The 15079-nt window shown below is 39.9% G+C and overlaps 4 protein-coding genes across 4 annotated transcripts; 2 read left to right on the top strand and 2 right to left on the bottom strand.

Annotated features, from left to right (window-relative positions):
* The first annotated feature begins 993 nt into the window (after positions 1 to 993).
* Positions 994 to 4583, top strand: LOC127774412 (DEAD-box ATP-dependent RNA helicase 17). The gene is made up of 10 exons (XM_052300655.1): positions 994 to 1200; positions 1454 to 1526; positions 1619 to 1728; positions 1867 to 2010; positions 2095 to 2203; positions 2303 to 2649; positions 2727 to 2800; positions 2945 to 3249; positions 3635 to 3881; positions 4056 to 4583. The coding sequence occupies exons 1-10, from the start codon at positions 1083 to 1085 to the stop codon at positions 4302 to 4304; spliced, it is 1776 nt and encodes a 591-aa protein (XP_052156615.1). The 5' UTR covers positions 994 to 1082; the 3' UTR covers positions 4305 to 4583.
* Positions 4584 to 4688: 105 nt separating this feature from the next.
* On the bottom strand, positions 4689 to 6378 carry LOC127774413 (uncharacterized). Its single transcript, XM_052300656.1, has 4 exons — positions 6166 to 6378; positions 5963 to 6066; positions 5049 to 5178; positions 4689 to 4948 (listed from the first exon to the last, which is right to left on the bottom strand). The coding sequence occupies exons 1-4, from the start codon at positions 6274 to 6276 to the stop codon at positions 4910 to 4912; spliced, it is 384 nt and encodes a 127-aa protein (XP_052156616.1). The 5' UTR covers positions 6277 to 6378; the 3' UTR covers positions 4689 to 4909.
* A 400-nt stretch (positions 6379 to 6778) lies between these two features.
* On the bottom strand, positions 6779 to 10643 carry LOC127773089 (kinetochore protein SPC25 homolog). The gene is made up of 8 exons (XM_052299104.1): positions 10321 to 10643; positions 9685 to 9750; positions 9465 to 9611; positions 9184 to 9297; positions 8850 to 8939; positions 8624 to 8752; positions 7897 to 8123; positions 6779 to 7239 (listed from the first exon to the last, which is right to left on the bottom strand). The coding sequence occupies exons 1-8, from the start codon at positions 10517 to 10519 to the stop codon at positions 7228 to 7230; spliced, it is 984 nt and encodes a 327-aa protein (XP_052155064.1). The 5' UTR covers positions 10520 to 10643; the 3' UTR covers positions 6779 to 7227.
* Positions 10644 to 12789: 2146 nt separating this feature from the next.
* Positions 12790 to 14862, top strand: LOC127773090 (PGR5-like protein 1A, chloroplastic). The gene is made up of 7 exons (XM_052299105.1): positions 12790 to 13077; positions 13317 to 13379; positions 13506 to 13592; positions 13705 to 13939; positions 14064 to 14137; positions 14234 to 14332; positions 14525 to 14862. The coding sequence occupies exons 1-7, from the start codon at positions 12913 to 12915 to the stop codon at positions 14618 to 14620; spliced, it is 819 nt and encodes a 272-aa protein (XP_052155065.1). The 5' UTR covers positions 12790 to 12912; the 3' UTR covers positions 14621 to 14862.
* Positions 14863 to 15079: the final 217 nt, after the last annotated feature.

The raw sequence follows: 15079 nt of genomic DNA on the forward strand, positions 1-15079 counted from the left end.
CTATATGGCACTCACGTGTCATGTCACACGGGTGTTAACTCATTTTCTTTATATTTTTTTCTTTCCTTTTCTTCTCTTCTTCGTTCCTACTTGTGTGGGAAAAAAATGAGAAAAAGAAAAAGAAAATTTAGGACTGGAATATCCGTATGGCATGTCACTTTAGTGTCCATGTGGCATACCTTGTAGGATCCCGAAGAGGTCTTGGCTAGTTAGGACCGGAATAACACACTTAACAAGCTTGGGGATTTAAAAATACATTTTAAGAGTTTGGAGATCTGGGATGTCATTGATAAACAAGTTTAGAGATCGACAATGCAGGTTCGTCTTGTTTAAACAAGACAATTCTATTTTTAAGATAATAGAAGCTTAATTGAGCTCATCCAATTACATCAAAGTGATATAACTGTGTTGAGAACATTCTCGGACTTTGCATAACTAAGTTATGCATAACCAAAATACACACAATGTGGTTTTAAAGTGAAAGCAAATACAAAACACGGGGAGAATTAAGGGCCATCAATCTTAAAACTAATAAATCGCTACCCACGTTTCTGGGTAAAAAAAAATTCCATGCTCCAATCTCTAACATGCCGCAGCAGTAAAATCAATCTCGGTTTACCATATGCTAGCGACAGAGAAAGCATGGTTAGTGTAGCTGTCTACCCATTTTACACTTAGCTTCACTCAATTGGACAGTCTACCGGTGACATCTATGAACTTACATCCAACAACATACTCCGTCCGTCCTTAAAAAACAAATCTAGAATTAGATGTGACATATCGTAGTACTATGAACCTAAATAGATATATATCCAGATTTATAGTACTATGATATATCCTATCCGGTACTAGATTGATCTTTTATAGGATGGAGGGAGTATATACTATTTCGCAGAGCACACACTGGGGAAAAAAAAAACTAAAACATTAAATTTTGGACCGAAAGACTAAAGCATTTACGGCCCAAATAAGCCGACGTGTGTATCCGGCCCACTTAAAGGTTGGTTGGTCTCTTCTTCTTCCTCCTCCATCCCCTTTGCCCTCCTGCTGCGCCGCCCCAACTCCGGCGCCGCAACAAAGCCATGGCCAAGAAGCTCGGCAAGTCGCCGGTGGCGAAGGAGGAGGACAAGGAGGGGCTCTTCGCGTCATGCTCCTTCACCGACCTCGGCCTCCACCCCACCCTCTGCGCTCACCTCCAAGGTAGTTTTTCCCCTTCGACAAGCCATGGCTGGTTGGTTCTTGGATCGAATTTAGAGCAGACCATTACCGAGTTGATGTCAAAATTTTACTATTCTCCGACGCCGCTGACTGATTTTTTTTTTGTTATCTCGTCCAACTTCCGTGACAAGTTTCACAGCATGCTAGCATAGGGTTTATGAACGGAAATGAAGATATATATATTCTTTTTATTATAGCTTGGTAATCAAACACTTTGGTCGTCTCTTTGATTTAGATAAGATGGGCTTCCAAGCGCCAACAAGAATCCAAGCTCAGGCAATTCCAGTCGCCATGTCTGGACAACACATGTATATGCTCCTTTTTCACAATACCATAACTCCTTTGATTCAGAGACTTCTTTTTTTTAATAATATTTTGTTTTTTGGACTGTCAATTGCAGGCTAGTGAAGGCAGCAACTGGTACTGGCAAGACTCTTGCGTACCTTGCACCAATTGTTCACCTTCTCCAGATGAGGGAGCCTCGTGTTGAGAGAACTGATGGAACTTTTGGTAACAATAACTTCTTGTGATCTGCTTATGTTTCTTTTCATGCATTCTTTCATCACCTATGTTTTTCGTATATCCACCATCCATTTGTAAAACTTTTTCTAGCTGTGGAGACTAACCCTTTGCTAACTCTTTTGATAGCTCTGGTACTTGTACCAACACGGGAGCTATGCCTACAAGTTTATGGGATTGCACAGCAGTTGGTGCATCGTTTCCACTGGCTTGTCCCTGGTTACATAATGGGTGGTGAGAACAGAGCAAAAGAAAAGGCAAGATTGCGAAAAGGTATATCTTGTTCAAGGACATATTTTGTATCTCATTAAATATACTTTTATATAGCATCATATATTGAGGACATGTTTATTGCAGGAATATCAATTCTAATTGCTACTCCTGGGCGTCTTCTGGACCACTTACAACATACATCATCATTTGTCTACCCAAATATGCGTTGGATAGTTTTCGATGAAGCTGACAGGTCTGATAGCCATACATTCATTACTCGGTTTACCCTATTTCTTAGAAGATTTTTAAGTGAGCATAACTCTTCATGTTATTGGTGCTCATATTCTTGCAGCATTCTTGAACTTGGTTTTGGGAAAGCACTAGAGGATATACTAGAGCACTTGGGTTCAAGGAATGATGCTTCTAACCAAAATAAAAACAAAATGGAACCTATGAAAAGGCAAAACCTTCTGTTATCTGCAACTCTCAATGAAAAGGTGAATCGGTTAGCCAAGATTAGTTTGAAGAACCCTGTGATGATTGGTCTTGACGAACAGAACTCCAGTGCCCATGGGAAGAACCACACTTCTCTATTATCTGATGATGAAGAGGAAATACTGGAAAAGCACAACGTTACAGTGGAACAAGCAGTTGACGATTTCAAGCTTCCTGCACAGCTTGTTCAAAGATATGTTAAAGGTAGCAGAAAATTGCCTCCTTATATCATTTTAAGTCATGTTTTCCCTTTGCTCACTTAGTTTTTATATTTCATTCAGTTTCATGTGGTTCAAGGCTCGCGATTCTTCTTACCATTCTTAAATCTCTGTTTGAAAGACAACTGTCTCATAAGGTAAATTCTCTATATCCAGACCAGAAGCTGCTTCGGTTTCACTATGTTGTAACTTTTCCACTTCAAGTTTTGCTTGCCACTAATAAATACTAAAAGTCATGTGAGTTAAACTATTCTGCGTTTGTTTGTGTCTTCTTTTTGCAGGTTGTTGTTTTCCTGTCAACATGTGACTCTGTAGATTTCCACCATACAGTACTCAGCCAGCTTGAGTGGAGCCCTGGCCTGCAACTGGATACGGATAAGAAGCAAAAGTTTATTAGCTGCAAAGTGTTCCGTTTACATGGGAATATGGACCAGGATGATCGCAAGAAATCATTTCTGGGATTCAGTTCTGAGAAATCTGCAATTCTTGTATCTACTGATGTTGCTGCTAGGGGCTTGGACTTTCCAAAAGTTAAATGTATCATACAGTATGATTCACCTGGGGAGGCTTCTGAATATGTTCACAGGTACCTGAAGCATCTCCCTGTCTAAAACATTTATTTGTAGGTTTCTGATTTATTGTTTCCTCCATAGTTATAATTGTATTATTTGATTGTATACGAACAGACAAAATGTATTGTTGCAGACTAAAGCACTTTACTCTTTACCTGGTTCCTTTTTATGTGGTAGTACTGTTCATTGATTTCCTGTTACATGAGACTGTTTTTGTCAAAACTCTGCAAAGTTTTAAGTCTTTTGAGTGCTATTCTGTCATGTAATTTCTTGTGAAGATGTTAAGGCATTTGACGTAAGCTAAGCTATAGAGACACTTTCTCTTGTGCTTCCCTTTTGCTATTTATGTTCTTTTTTTTGTTTATTTCAAGTATCAGCAACTTTATTCGTTTATTTTAGGGTTGGAAGAACCGCAAGGATTGGTGAAAAGGGGGAGGCTCTCCTGTTTCTCCAACCTATTGAAACCGACTACTTGAGAGATCTAGAGCTACATGGTGCATCACTTACAGAATACCCCCTCCAAAAGGTTTTAGACAGTTTTCCTGTAAATGGACAGAGGCTTCACAAAAGGAAGCAAATATCTTTAGATATGCATCCATGGATAATGTCTTTACAGAGAGCATTGGAAAGTTTTGTCACATCCGAGGTAATGTATAGAACACCTTTTCGTTCTGTTTCTTGGTATCATATTTGGCTACTCATGCACAATGAGATAAATAGTGCACAAATATGATTCGGTTGATCGTCTATTGTGAATACCATGAGCTTTTGACCTTTTGCTGATCTTAGCAAATGCATTGTCATGTGTCCTCTTATCCAGGACACGACGAAGAAGCTTGCAAGAGATGCCTTCTGTTCTTGGGTGCGCGCCTACACTGCCCACCGAGGTGAACTGAAGAAGATTTTTATGGTCAAGAAGCTCCATTTGGGGCATGTAGCTAGAAGCTTTGGGTTGAAGGAGCAACCCTCCTTGGTGGGAAGGTCACACCAGGTGCAACTCAAGAAGAGGAAGAAAGAACAGAAGCGCGAAAGGCCTGCAAAAAGGAGGAAAATCCCGGCCAAGAGATGAATCTCCACAGCAGAAATGCTTGTAACTCGAAAACTAATGGTGGATCATGATCCACTCCAATTTTGTGGAACTAACAGCCGCAGCTTGAAGGTGAAAACATTGACCCCATGAAGCTTTCATGTTTTGGCCAGAAGCCTAGAGAAGAGCTAGTGTACTGCCTGTAATCTGAAATGTATCAAAAGACACAGAATGTTTTGCTCAGTTTGGGATTATCTACTGCTCTGCTAGTTTTCCATTTTAATCAGAAATATAATCCATGTGTTTCTTCCTTACGATATTGTTTGCTCAAAATATTATCCATGCAAAAACTGGATTTGTTAGAAAGGCTTATTGGCTGGATGCAATTGAATGATACAGTACAAATGTTCTAACTCGGTAAGCACGTTTTTCAGACAAGCAATGTTCTACCTCATTGAGTTAAAACCATACTATCAAAATTACATTGGGACTCTGAAAGCAAACAACATTACTGCCTTTAACGGTTTTCATAATACAAAGTTTGCTCTAAATGGCCCCCTTAATCTACACTGTTCTGGTGATTCCTTCCTGACCAAACATGGTGCACAAACTTCCATCCATGGGCAACATGTCATCAGAGGAGCTTCTCAAAAGTGAACCAAACTGTATATGAGTGTCCATGAAAGCTGCAGCAAAAAGAAGCAAATTCAGTTTCGAACCAAAACAAACGGAGTAAGTCTGCAGAAACAGGGTAGTTACAGAAATTGGTTATGTTTTTCTTTTTACCAGGAAAAGAGTGAAAGAGGCAAACATTCCCTCCTGAAGTAGTGCTCCATGGCCTCCAAAGTCTTCCTCATCAATCTTCAACAGGTATGCATAGTACCAGTAAACGAGCCCAGTAGAAATAGTCACAAACCTGTGTACAATATATGTCATATGTTAAGAGGAACATATCAAAAGCTCAGATGCTGGTATTAATTAACGATCTTTACAGAGTTCACTGTGCCATACAGAAGAAAGAAAACAGTAATTACTGAAAGTATAATAATGAAACAATAATTACAGTAATTCTGTGCAAGGTATTGCTTACTAGTGTCATATAAACAGAAATAATTACTGATAATTCTGCATAAACTTTCAGGGTACTCAGCTACCGACAGGTTCGATAATCATGCTTGCAATGTACTCCAGGCCAAATTAAATTGTATTGCCAAAAGCTCATCTTAAGTGATACACCACATGAATCTAAAGAACCTAGTAGCATTCACAGTTTCACACACTAATTATACTAAATTCAAGATGGATGTTTGCGCATGCTTGCTTATAGCTTCAGGGTCTTCTAATTATCAGCAATTAAAGGTTCAACGCACAGTTAATCTTCACCGAAGATAACCTAAATGCATCTAGGGCAGCAGATGTGCACGTATCATCGAGCTAAGATCTTGCAGTTACAGGTGTCAAAACAACCAAAATCCACACCAAAGCAAAAGGTGGATTTTGTAGACAATGACCTCCTGTAGCGCAGATCCCAATTCCCAATTAAAAAGCAGAAAAGTTATTAACATATGATAAATCTGATCCCCTATCTGCACTACAATTGAACTCCTCAATGTGAGGAAGAGACTCAACAAGACACATCTGACTACAAATCCACGAATCCAGCATAGGGCGAGATGGGATTGGAGGCGTGAGCAACTCACAGTGCGATCCAGATGGCGCCGACGAGGGGGACGGCTCCCCAGAGCAGGCCGCAGGCGAGGCCGAGCACCTGCCGGATCCAGTGCACGGCGTCCAGCAGTTGATCCTTTTGCAAAGGAGAGCCCAGCCAAGCAAGCATCCATCAGGCAAGGAGAATCCGGAGGCCGCCATTAATGGCGGCAAGAAGGAGGAGGAGGAAGTATACCTTGTCCCAGGAGGCCTCCGGGTCGAAGTACCTGGCGAGCTTGGAGTGTCCGGCGCCGCCGTTCTGCTGCGCCTGCGCGCGCGACTGCTTCGACGGCTTCGTCTTCCTCATCTCGCTCGGCGGCGGCGGCGGCGGCGGCGGAGATGGGATCGCGAGGGAGCAGTCAACAAGTCTATGGATGGAGCTGGTTTGGTTGGTGGCGATTTTGCAGATGCCTCCTTGGAAAGTTTGGATATTGCATTTACGTCCCTACTAGTGATGGTCGGCTAATGATTGGTCCATCATTAACATGTCATCTCATTACGTGCAAACATAGAAAAATAAGAGTAAATTTTATAAAGCTGTAACTTTAGTGACAAAACTATCAGTTTGCTGCAACAATACCATCGGAAATTATCACAAAACTGTAACTTTTACGTTATATTGTCACCTATATGTACTATAGCAGCATATAACGTAAAAGTTGCAGTTTTCTGATAATTTCCCACGCTATTGTTGCAGCTAACTGAAGCATGTTACTAATGTTATAGCAAACTGATACGGAGTAGTTTTGTTACTAAAGTTGTAGTTTTCTGAAATTTACTCTAGAAATAAAAATAAAAAGCTCTTTATCAAAGCCTAATTTCGAGCATGAGAATTATTCCAGATTACAAAATTACAGAGTTTCAATGAATTTTCTACTATGGATCATTGGAGAGCAAGCCGAGAGGACACATCTTTCACAAAATCAGTGGGCGAAATTACAGTTCACCTCTTAAAAAAAAGAGAGAGAAAATCCCATAATAACACTATAACAGTACAGTACATTGGATAGAAGTACACCATGAGATCACTGCTCGCTAAACAAGCGATTCATTTGATAAGGGAAGTACTAACACACAACGCCATCAAGTACAAGATCTGACAAGATAATTTGAATCATACATACAACCGGCAATGAGTTCCCTGACAGTTGATGAATTATTTGAAGATATTACTTTAGTTACTTTCTTGGATCTACAATGCTTGATCAGTTAAAGAGCCAGTCTGCTCAGGTGACAACAAATTGCTTCAGCTGACAACTCACCTGATTCCCTGCAGGAACAATGTGAAAATTGTCAAGATTCATTATCCGCCTTTCACTGTGATTAGTAGTATCACTTATCATTCATGCATAGAATGCAAAAAAAAAAAAAATCACATATCCATGTTGTTGTCTGCCTTGAAATATGATACATCATGCACATAAATTTGGAATGCTCGAAATGTTATGGATAGGATAATGGCCCGAAAAGAACTTCCAATAAGCATGGTGCAAAATTCAGTGACAGTTGTTCATCTAAGGAATTCATATGTAAGATTGCAGATTGCAATTCTTCCTGACAGGGTACTAACCCAGTAGTAAAAACCATCCTTGACTAGCCTAAAAGGTGTAAACCTCAATGATCATTCGTACCAAGTTTTGAATCGCCTGAATGCAAAGTTCACAAGAGCCTAGGAAGGAACCAGCAAAGCCCTATTAGGCTATTACTACTAAAAACTCAACTTGTGCAAAAGAGCAAATGTGCATCAAAGCAAAAGGGCATATTGCCTCCATGAACATGCATAATCAAAATGGTTCTCCCACTCAGCTATAACATCTGTGGGAAGTGAGTAGAACATTCTAAACTGACACTTGAGCCTCACTGCTACTTTGGCTCCTCAAAATATAATCAGAAACTGGAAACAAATTTTAGGAGAAGAGATGGTTACCACAAAACGTGGGGAGCGCCGCACAATAGATACCGCAGAACCAGGAGATGCTGCTGATAGGGCAGCAGCTCCTCTTTTAGAAGGTAGATTCCGCCCCTTGTTCTTACTCTGAGAAAGACTCTTATCAGGAACATTTTTAGTTCTAGAGTCAAGTGGCATTAACATTGGAGGTGAAACTGGTATAGAGGAAGCATCTGGACAAACAACTGAGCTCATGAGAAGACCTCCTGCGGAAATCAGTTGCACGAGTTAGATTACAACCAAAAAAAAGGAAGCCTGTGTGCATAAATATGGGAGCAAACAAAGGATCGGTACTATGAGAAAAGGGAGGATGAGAAGTCATGAAGGGAGAGAAAACTAGTCATGTCTACAGTGCACATTATGGCCAGTTGCACGGCAATGCAGCTGGAGCTGAGTACACAGCGGCTTGGAGGAGAGTCGTAATTTTCCGTGAGATGGCTGTTAAGTGTTAACAGGGAAGCTTATGGGTAATGCTTAGGAGTAGATCAATTACATAGCATATTTATGTGGTTCCAGTACTTGATGGCAATCATGGCATATCTGTAGTTTGGTAATTAGATCAATCTGCTAAGGATATGGCATATTTAAAAAGGCTATTGTGCCACTTGGGTTGAAGGACACCTCAGTTAGGACTAAAGGCCCTATCCCCTAATCCCTACCATGTTCATTGCAACGACAATTCATACTGACAGTTAATGTTCAGTACCATTCACAGTAGCAGCCTCAGCCTGGAACCTTTCTCTGACGATTCTTACAAACTTGAACAGATCGTTAGTGAGGTTCAAATCCTTCATCAACTCTTCAGAATCTTTTATACTTGGATCACATTGAAGTACTGTTGTTAGGAAAAAAAAAAAGATAATGTCAAGTACAGCTCAAAAAATCAAGCATTCAAGACACTTGGCCAAGTTTCATGAGGAACTTCAACTCACAGTTATATCGATCTTTGGCAAGCTTTAAGGTAACTGAGTACTCCTTATCAGGGCTTTGCAAGTGTATTTTGTTGAAGATGAACTTTACACCTTGAGGAAGAACAGGGCAAATGCCATGAAAGATGGGATTGGCATAATTTAGGGGCGATTCCTTATATTCCTCAGTAAAGTTCACTTCATCCCCTATGTGCCACTGTTGTCCCAATGACATGTGGGCTTTAAACCCACGAGTCAGTGAGCTGATAAGTGGCATATAAAGGATAAGATGAAATTTAAAAGGCATAAGGAATTTATCCCATAATTTACTTGAACATTGAGCTGATTCATCACTCACCTTCTCCTCCAACAACCTGGAAACCAAGGAACTTGCTGTACCAGATTACAGCTTCTTCTATTTTCTTCATCCGTGTTTCATCCTCAATAAACTTTGCTTCAAGAGCTTCAACAGCTGCCACAGTACATGAAGTATATCACTATCGTATGAACACTATATGTGCACAGTTCAAGAAAGATATTTTCTAAGACTAGCAATGTAATGTTTTGAAAAACCTTAAATAAGCCACAGCAACAAAAAAAAAAACCCAAAACATAGCCCTAAAATGATAGGTAAGTTACCCTCGAGGTGATTCGATATGACTGCAGCATGGTGATCTCTCTTGTTCCGCTGATCTGTAACCATGCCCTCAAGCTTCTCATTTATAGCCGCAGTGCTTGAAATCGTCTCTTTGGTAAGTTGGTACTTTGACTCCTTGCCGGCCTTAACTGTAAATACAGTTTACACCAAGATTTCAGGCATACCATGAACCATTTGGCAGCGAAGTGCAGTTTAATTTACCAGACAATGCTTCTGCAAGACCATCTTCCAAATTCCGCAAATGAAGGTTGAGTCCACTCAGTTCCTCTGCACCATCCAAAATGTTATGAAAATAAATGCACAACAGAAACACAAATTTTTACGTCGAACACCCTTACAGGAAAAAGACCATGGACACCGACTGGCAATGATCAATGATCACTATTGAGGTGCTAAAAACGCAGGGGATAACAAGGCGGACAACCCCTTCCCATATGGCTTACAAGGGATATATAAAGGAGAAATGTAGGAGCCCTAACAGATAAAAGATTAGAAGTCCTACTAGGAAACTATAAGAGAAAACGATAATCCTGTAATACAAAGTCCTATTAGGAAACTCATCGGAATGTATTGCTAGCTGAAATTCAGCAATATTTAACACAAAAATTTCAGCACTCATCGGAGGGGAAACCGGGTAGAGTTACTTCAATTCACTCAAATTCAATTCACATTCAGTACCAAGTACCAACCACAGGTTCAAAATTTTCCAAATAAAATAAAATCGAAGATACATCAGACACGCGTCCAAAGTTCATTTCGCACAAAAAAAAATGGGGGGTGTTTATTGAAACGAGAGAGATTGAGGGGGTGGGGGGAGGGATTAGGGGAGGGCGTTGCCTTGGCGGGAGATAGTTTGACGGGCGATGGAGCGGGAGGAGAGAAGCGCGGCGCGGTAGTTGGCGGAGGTGGAGGCTTGGCGCTCCCTTTCGACGGCCATCCCGCGCTGGTACGCCGCCAGCTGCGCCGCCATCTGCCGGCACAGCTCCGCCCCTCCTCCTCCTCCTCGTGTGCCGGCGGCGGTGCCTCCGGCTTCCATGCTACCAACTCCCTGGGCACTGGCGGCGTCCGGCGTCGGCGGCGGAGGGATCGGCGGCAGCCGACGGTGGCCGGAGTGCGGGTTGAAGTGAGGAGTTCGAACCCAAAATTTGTGAGAAGAAATTTCTCCTTTTTGGTCTGAGAAAGAAGAAGAAGACAAAGCGGGATCCATTCCATTGTGTGGGCCTTTTTGTGAAGCGTATTGGGCCTCATATTGGGCTTAGGCCCAGATCATCTTGAAGAAGAGCTGTGCTTTTACCCATTTTGAAGGCTAAATTTGACCATATTTTCTCCACTTTACTCATTTGACTATACATTTCAAAAATGAAGTTATTGTCTTATCCTATTCTCTGAAGCAAGTTAACGGTGTTGAGACTAGAGCTCAAGGTCAAAATGTCATTTATGCCCTTGCTTATTTGACACTACTTTCTCACAGGTTCTGTTCATTTGGTTCAATTTTGTGCACTTACTGTGTAGTATAAAATTTGTAATGAAATGACATATCTCTGGCAGTTTAACTGAATTTGACATATCCGTGACAAAGTTGACTTAGATGTCACAAAATCTGTGAAATCTAAGTGAAACAAAACCTATTATATTATTAAACGAATAGAAAAAGGAGCCTCCACGTTCGCTCTCATGGCCTAGAAATTCTCACATTAATCGGAGAAAAAGAAAAAGCAGAGTCGATATAGAAATACAATTTAGAAATAGTTGAAATTTAGAATTAAAAAATAAGAAATATTAGAAGAGGAGACTAGAGTCCATATAGAAATACAATTAGGAAATAACTGAAATTCGAAATTAAAAATAAGAAATATTAGAAGTAGAGTATAGAGTCCATATAGAAACACAATTAGGAAATAATAGAAATTTAGAATTAAAAATAAGGAATATTAGAAATAGAGTATAGGTCCATATAGAAATAAAATTAAGAAAAAAAAGAAATTCGGAATTAAAAAATAAGGAATATTAGAAGTATAGTATAGAGTCTATATAGGAATTTAAAACTAACTAAAATTTAGAATAAGCATAATAAAATTAAAAGTAGAGTTTAGAGTCCGTATAAAAATACAATTTACAAATAACTAAAATTCAAAATTAAGAAAAACATGGGAAGATAAGTTTAAAGTCAATATAGGAATACAATTTAGAAGTAACTGAAATTCAAAATTAAAAATTAAATAATATTGAAAGATGAGTTTAGAGTCTACATAGAAATACAATTAGAAATAATAAAAATTAAGAATAAAAATAAATAATATTGGAAGAAGAGGATAGAGTCTATATAGAAATACAATTTACAAAAAATTCGGAATTAAAAAAAAGAAATATTAAAAGACGAGTATAGAGTCCCTGTAGGAATATATATAATTTACAAATAACTAAAATTTGATATTAAAAATAATTAATAACTAACACGTATATAAAATACAATATGAATATTACACATTAGTAGTTTTGTAAAGTTATTGCAAAATTTAAAATTATATTGTCATTTTAATATATTTGAATAATATAATGACAAAACATATATGTTATTATATGAGAGAAAATATAATGATGCAAGCCGCGCAGATTGCGCGGGCCATCATGCTAGTTGAAAAGAAAAACAAAACCTTTGAGAAATTAGCAGTTCCAAAAAAAAAAAATCCAACTGAAGCTGGATGTATGACATAGGATCGCCCAATACCGGAAAGATGGAAAGGCACAAAATTAACAAATTCTGCTAAAGAATACCAACAAAACAACCACAAGTCGTAGAGCGAAGCGATGCGAGGGATGATTTCCAGTCGGCCACAAGATCGATCAAAACCTGTGATGACTGACGAGACAGAAATGAAAGAAACACAGCCAATTCACCATCATCGAAGAAGAAGAAAATGGATAAGATCGTGTGGTGCAGAGTGCGCGGGAGATACAAGTGCGGAAGCAATCGCAGCCACAGCCATTTTTTGTGTACACGTAGACGTCTCCTCCTCTTTCTTCTCCAACTCCGCGTTTTTAGTTTTATTTATACTACTCCCTGTATTTTTAATGTATGACGTCGTTGACTTTTTAACCAACGTTTGATCATTCGTTTTATTTAAAAGTTTTATACAAATATAAAAATATTTATATTATGCTTAAAAAATATTTGATGATGAATTAAGTCACAATAAAATAAATGGTAATAACATAAATTTTTTAAATAAGATGAATAATCAAATGATGGATAAAAAGTCAATAGCAACGTCGTACATTAAAATTTGCTTTTGTTTCCTCCAAGCAACCACCACCTCCACTGCGCCGGCGTCACTACCGACCGCCGTTGAGTCGTCGTCGTAAATATCCCACCTCTCCTCTCCGGGGCAGCCACACGCCCCTACCTCCAAGCTTGGAGAGACTGGAGCCATGGCTACTGCCGCCCCGCCGGCGGCTTCCGGTGCCCGACGCCTCGGCCGGCCGCGGGCGGGGCTGCGCGTCGGGGCAGTGGCGGCGGCGGAGGGCCCGTCGTGCCTGTACGTGGGGCCCATCGAGACGGCCAGCCAGGAGATGCTCGAGGCGCTCTACCATCAGGTTCCTTCACTTGCTTGCTGCTTATCCTCTTATTTCCTGCTCAATCATTTTCTTATACTGCCAATAAATTCACCCCCTATACGTGTTATCTTGCTTGATGTTGTAACAGTCCCCAAATGCTTATCCCTGAATGCATAGAAATGTTGGAATATAAAGTGAATTGTCCGTCTTTCCTCATCAGCAACACAATAAGAAGTAATCACCATCTTGTTGTTTTTTCTCTATTGCTGTTTTGATAGGCCAGGGATTCCTACTACAGCGGCCAGCCTTTGATTGTCGATGACATGTTCGACAAAGTTGAGGTATAATTCTTCTAATCTTTTCTCTATCTATATATTCAGCATATATGTACTCACTACTCAGCTCAGCTAATATGATTCAACATGTAAGGCTTTAAGATGTGTAACAAATTGTATATCCATGCCCAGTTGAAGCTCCGGCTTTATGGATCCCCATCCGTAGTGAAGTATCCCCGTTGCAGCCTCAAGAGGCAATCGACGTACGCAGACGCTGAGGTTACCTTTTGGGAGGGAAACAAATTCAGTATCTCTACATTTGATCTCACGACTCTGGCAATACTTTCGACTTACAGTCCGATGTTTCGATTGGCTTTTGGGTGTAGCGCAGGAGGACAAATCAATGTTCATGGCACTCTCAAGCATCTGGATGCTGCTGCTCTTGTTTGGCACATCGGCATTTCTCGTTCCCTCTCTCTGTATTCTAAGCCTCACTTTTGGGGATGCATTCGGAGCAAGGTATCTCTTGTATGGTGCAAAATCGTTTGATGTGATAACTAGGGTAAATGACATGGTTTTAATCGGATTGGGCTATCTGATTGGTTATCCGATTTCATCTGCATCTGGTAAGGGAACTTCTTTGTAAATATTCCGCGGTACAAGGATTTCGTGTTCCCTGATATGCCATGTTGGCCACATGGTACAATTTTTATGCGTTGATTAATCATCTTCTTATTTTTGTTCTTTCAGTTGGTGCACTGCAAGGCTTGCTGACAAACAATTTGGTTGCACTAAAAGGTTCTTGCCCAAATTGCGGTGAGCAGGTCAGCTTCCTTCTACAAGTAGCCAATTTGAATGTTTATCCATATTTCATGAAGTTCATCTTTTCGGTCATCTAAAGTGTAACCTGTTCCTGCCAGGTCTTTGCATTTGTCAAGACGGATAATTCCATCAAAGCTCCCCATAGAGCAGAATGTCATGTCTGCAGCTGCCCACTGGAGTACCGCACTAAAGTTGAGGTATGCCAAAAACAACAATGAAGAACAAATAGCTGAATGAAAATGTCTATGACAGTAAATGGCTTGGTTTCAGAGTGCCATATGGTATAGGAGAGGGTGATCATTTTAGATTTTGGTGCATGCTGTATGTGTAGTTTGTGACTCTAAAGAAACAAAACGGATAATGTCTACTTTCTTGACATTGTTATCCAGAAATCCTTGTCGGGAACTAGAAGAACATGGGTTTATGGCAGAGTTTATCTTGTGAAGCAAGGGCATCCAAGGAAGCGGAAATGGTTGAAAGACTAAATTGCCAGTGCTAGATGCTGAAGAAAGTTTAGAGGATGATTTTAAGTTATGTGGCTATTCTGAACTTCTGATTGACTGAAACATATTTAGAGATGTTGCTCTTACTGCTCCAATGTGCTTATTTGTTTCTCTGTTCAACCAATGTATCTTGTAAAGTGGTAAATTCCTTGGAAAGATTGCCAAACATGAACAAATGTTAAATTGATGATGCAGTATTATGAATAATGGCGTGCCTTCTCATATATTTGTTCATTAGAAATTTATCTTCATACATGAAGTATGAATGGCAAACAGTGGTCTGTTAAGAGCAAGTTCAGTAGGATCGAATTTGTTCACTAGATGTTGGACACTAATAGAAAATCATTTATCCTGTTCGTTCAGCAAAGTTGCAGATAAAAAATGTCAGACAGAATCATATTCTTATTGCTTTAAATCGCACTAAGCATACTATATGTAACC

The sequence above is a fragment of the Oryza glaberrima genome, chromosome 5, assembly GCF_000147395.1.
Source record: "Oryza glaberrima chromosome 5, OglaRS2, whole genome shotgun sequence".
In the NCBI taxonomy this organism is placed as follows: domain Eukaryota; kingdom Viridiplantae; phylum Streptophyta; class Magnoliopsida; order Poales; family Poaceae; genus Oryza; species Oryza glaberrima.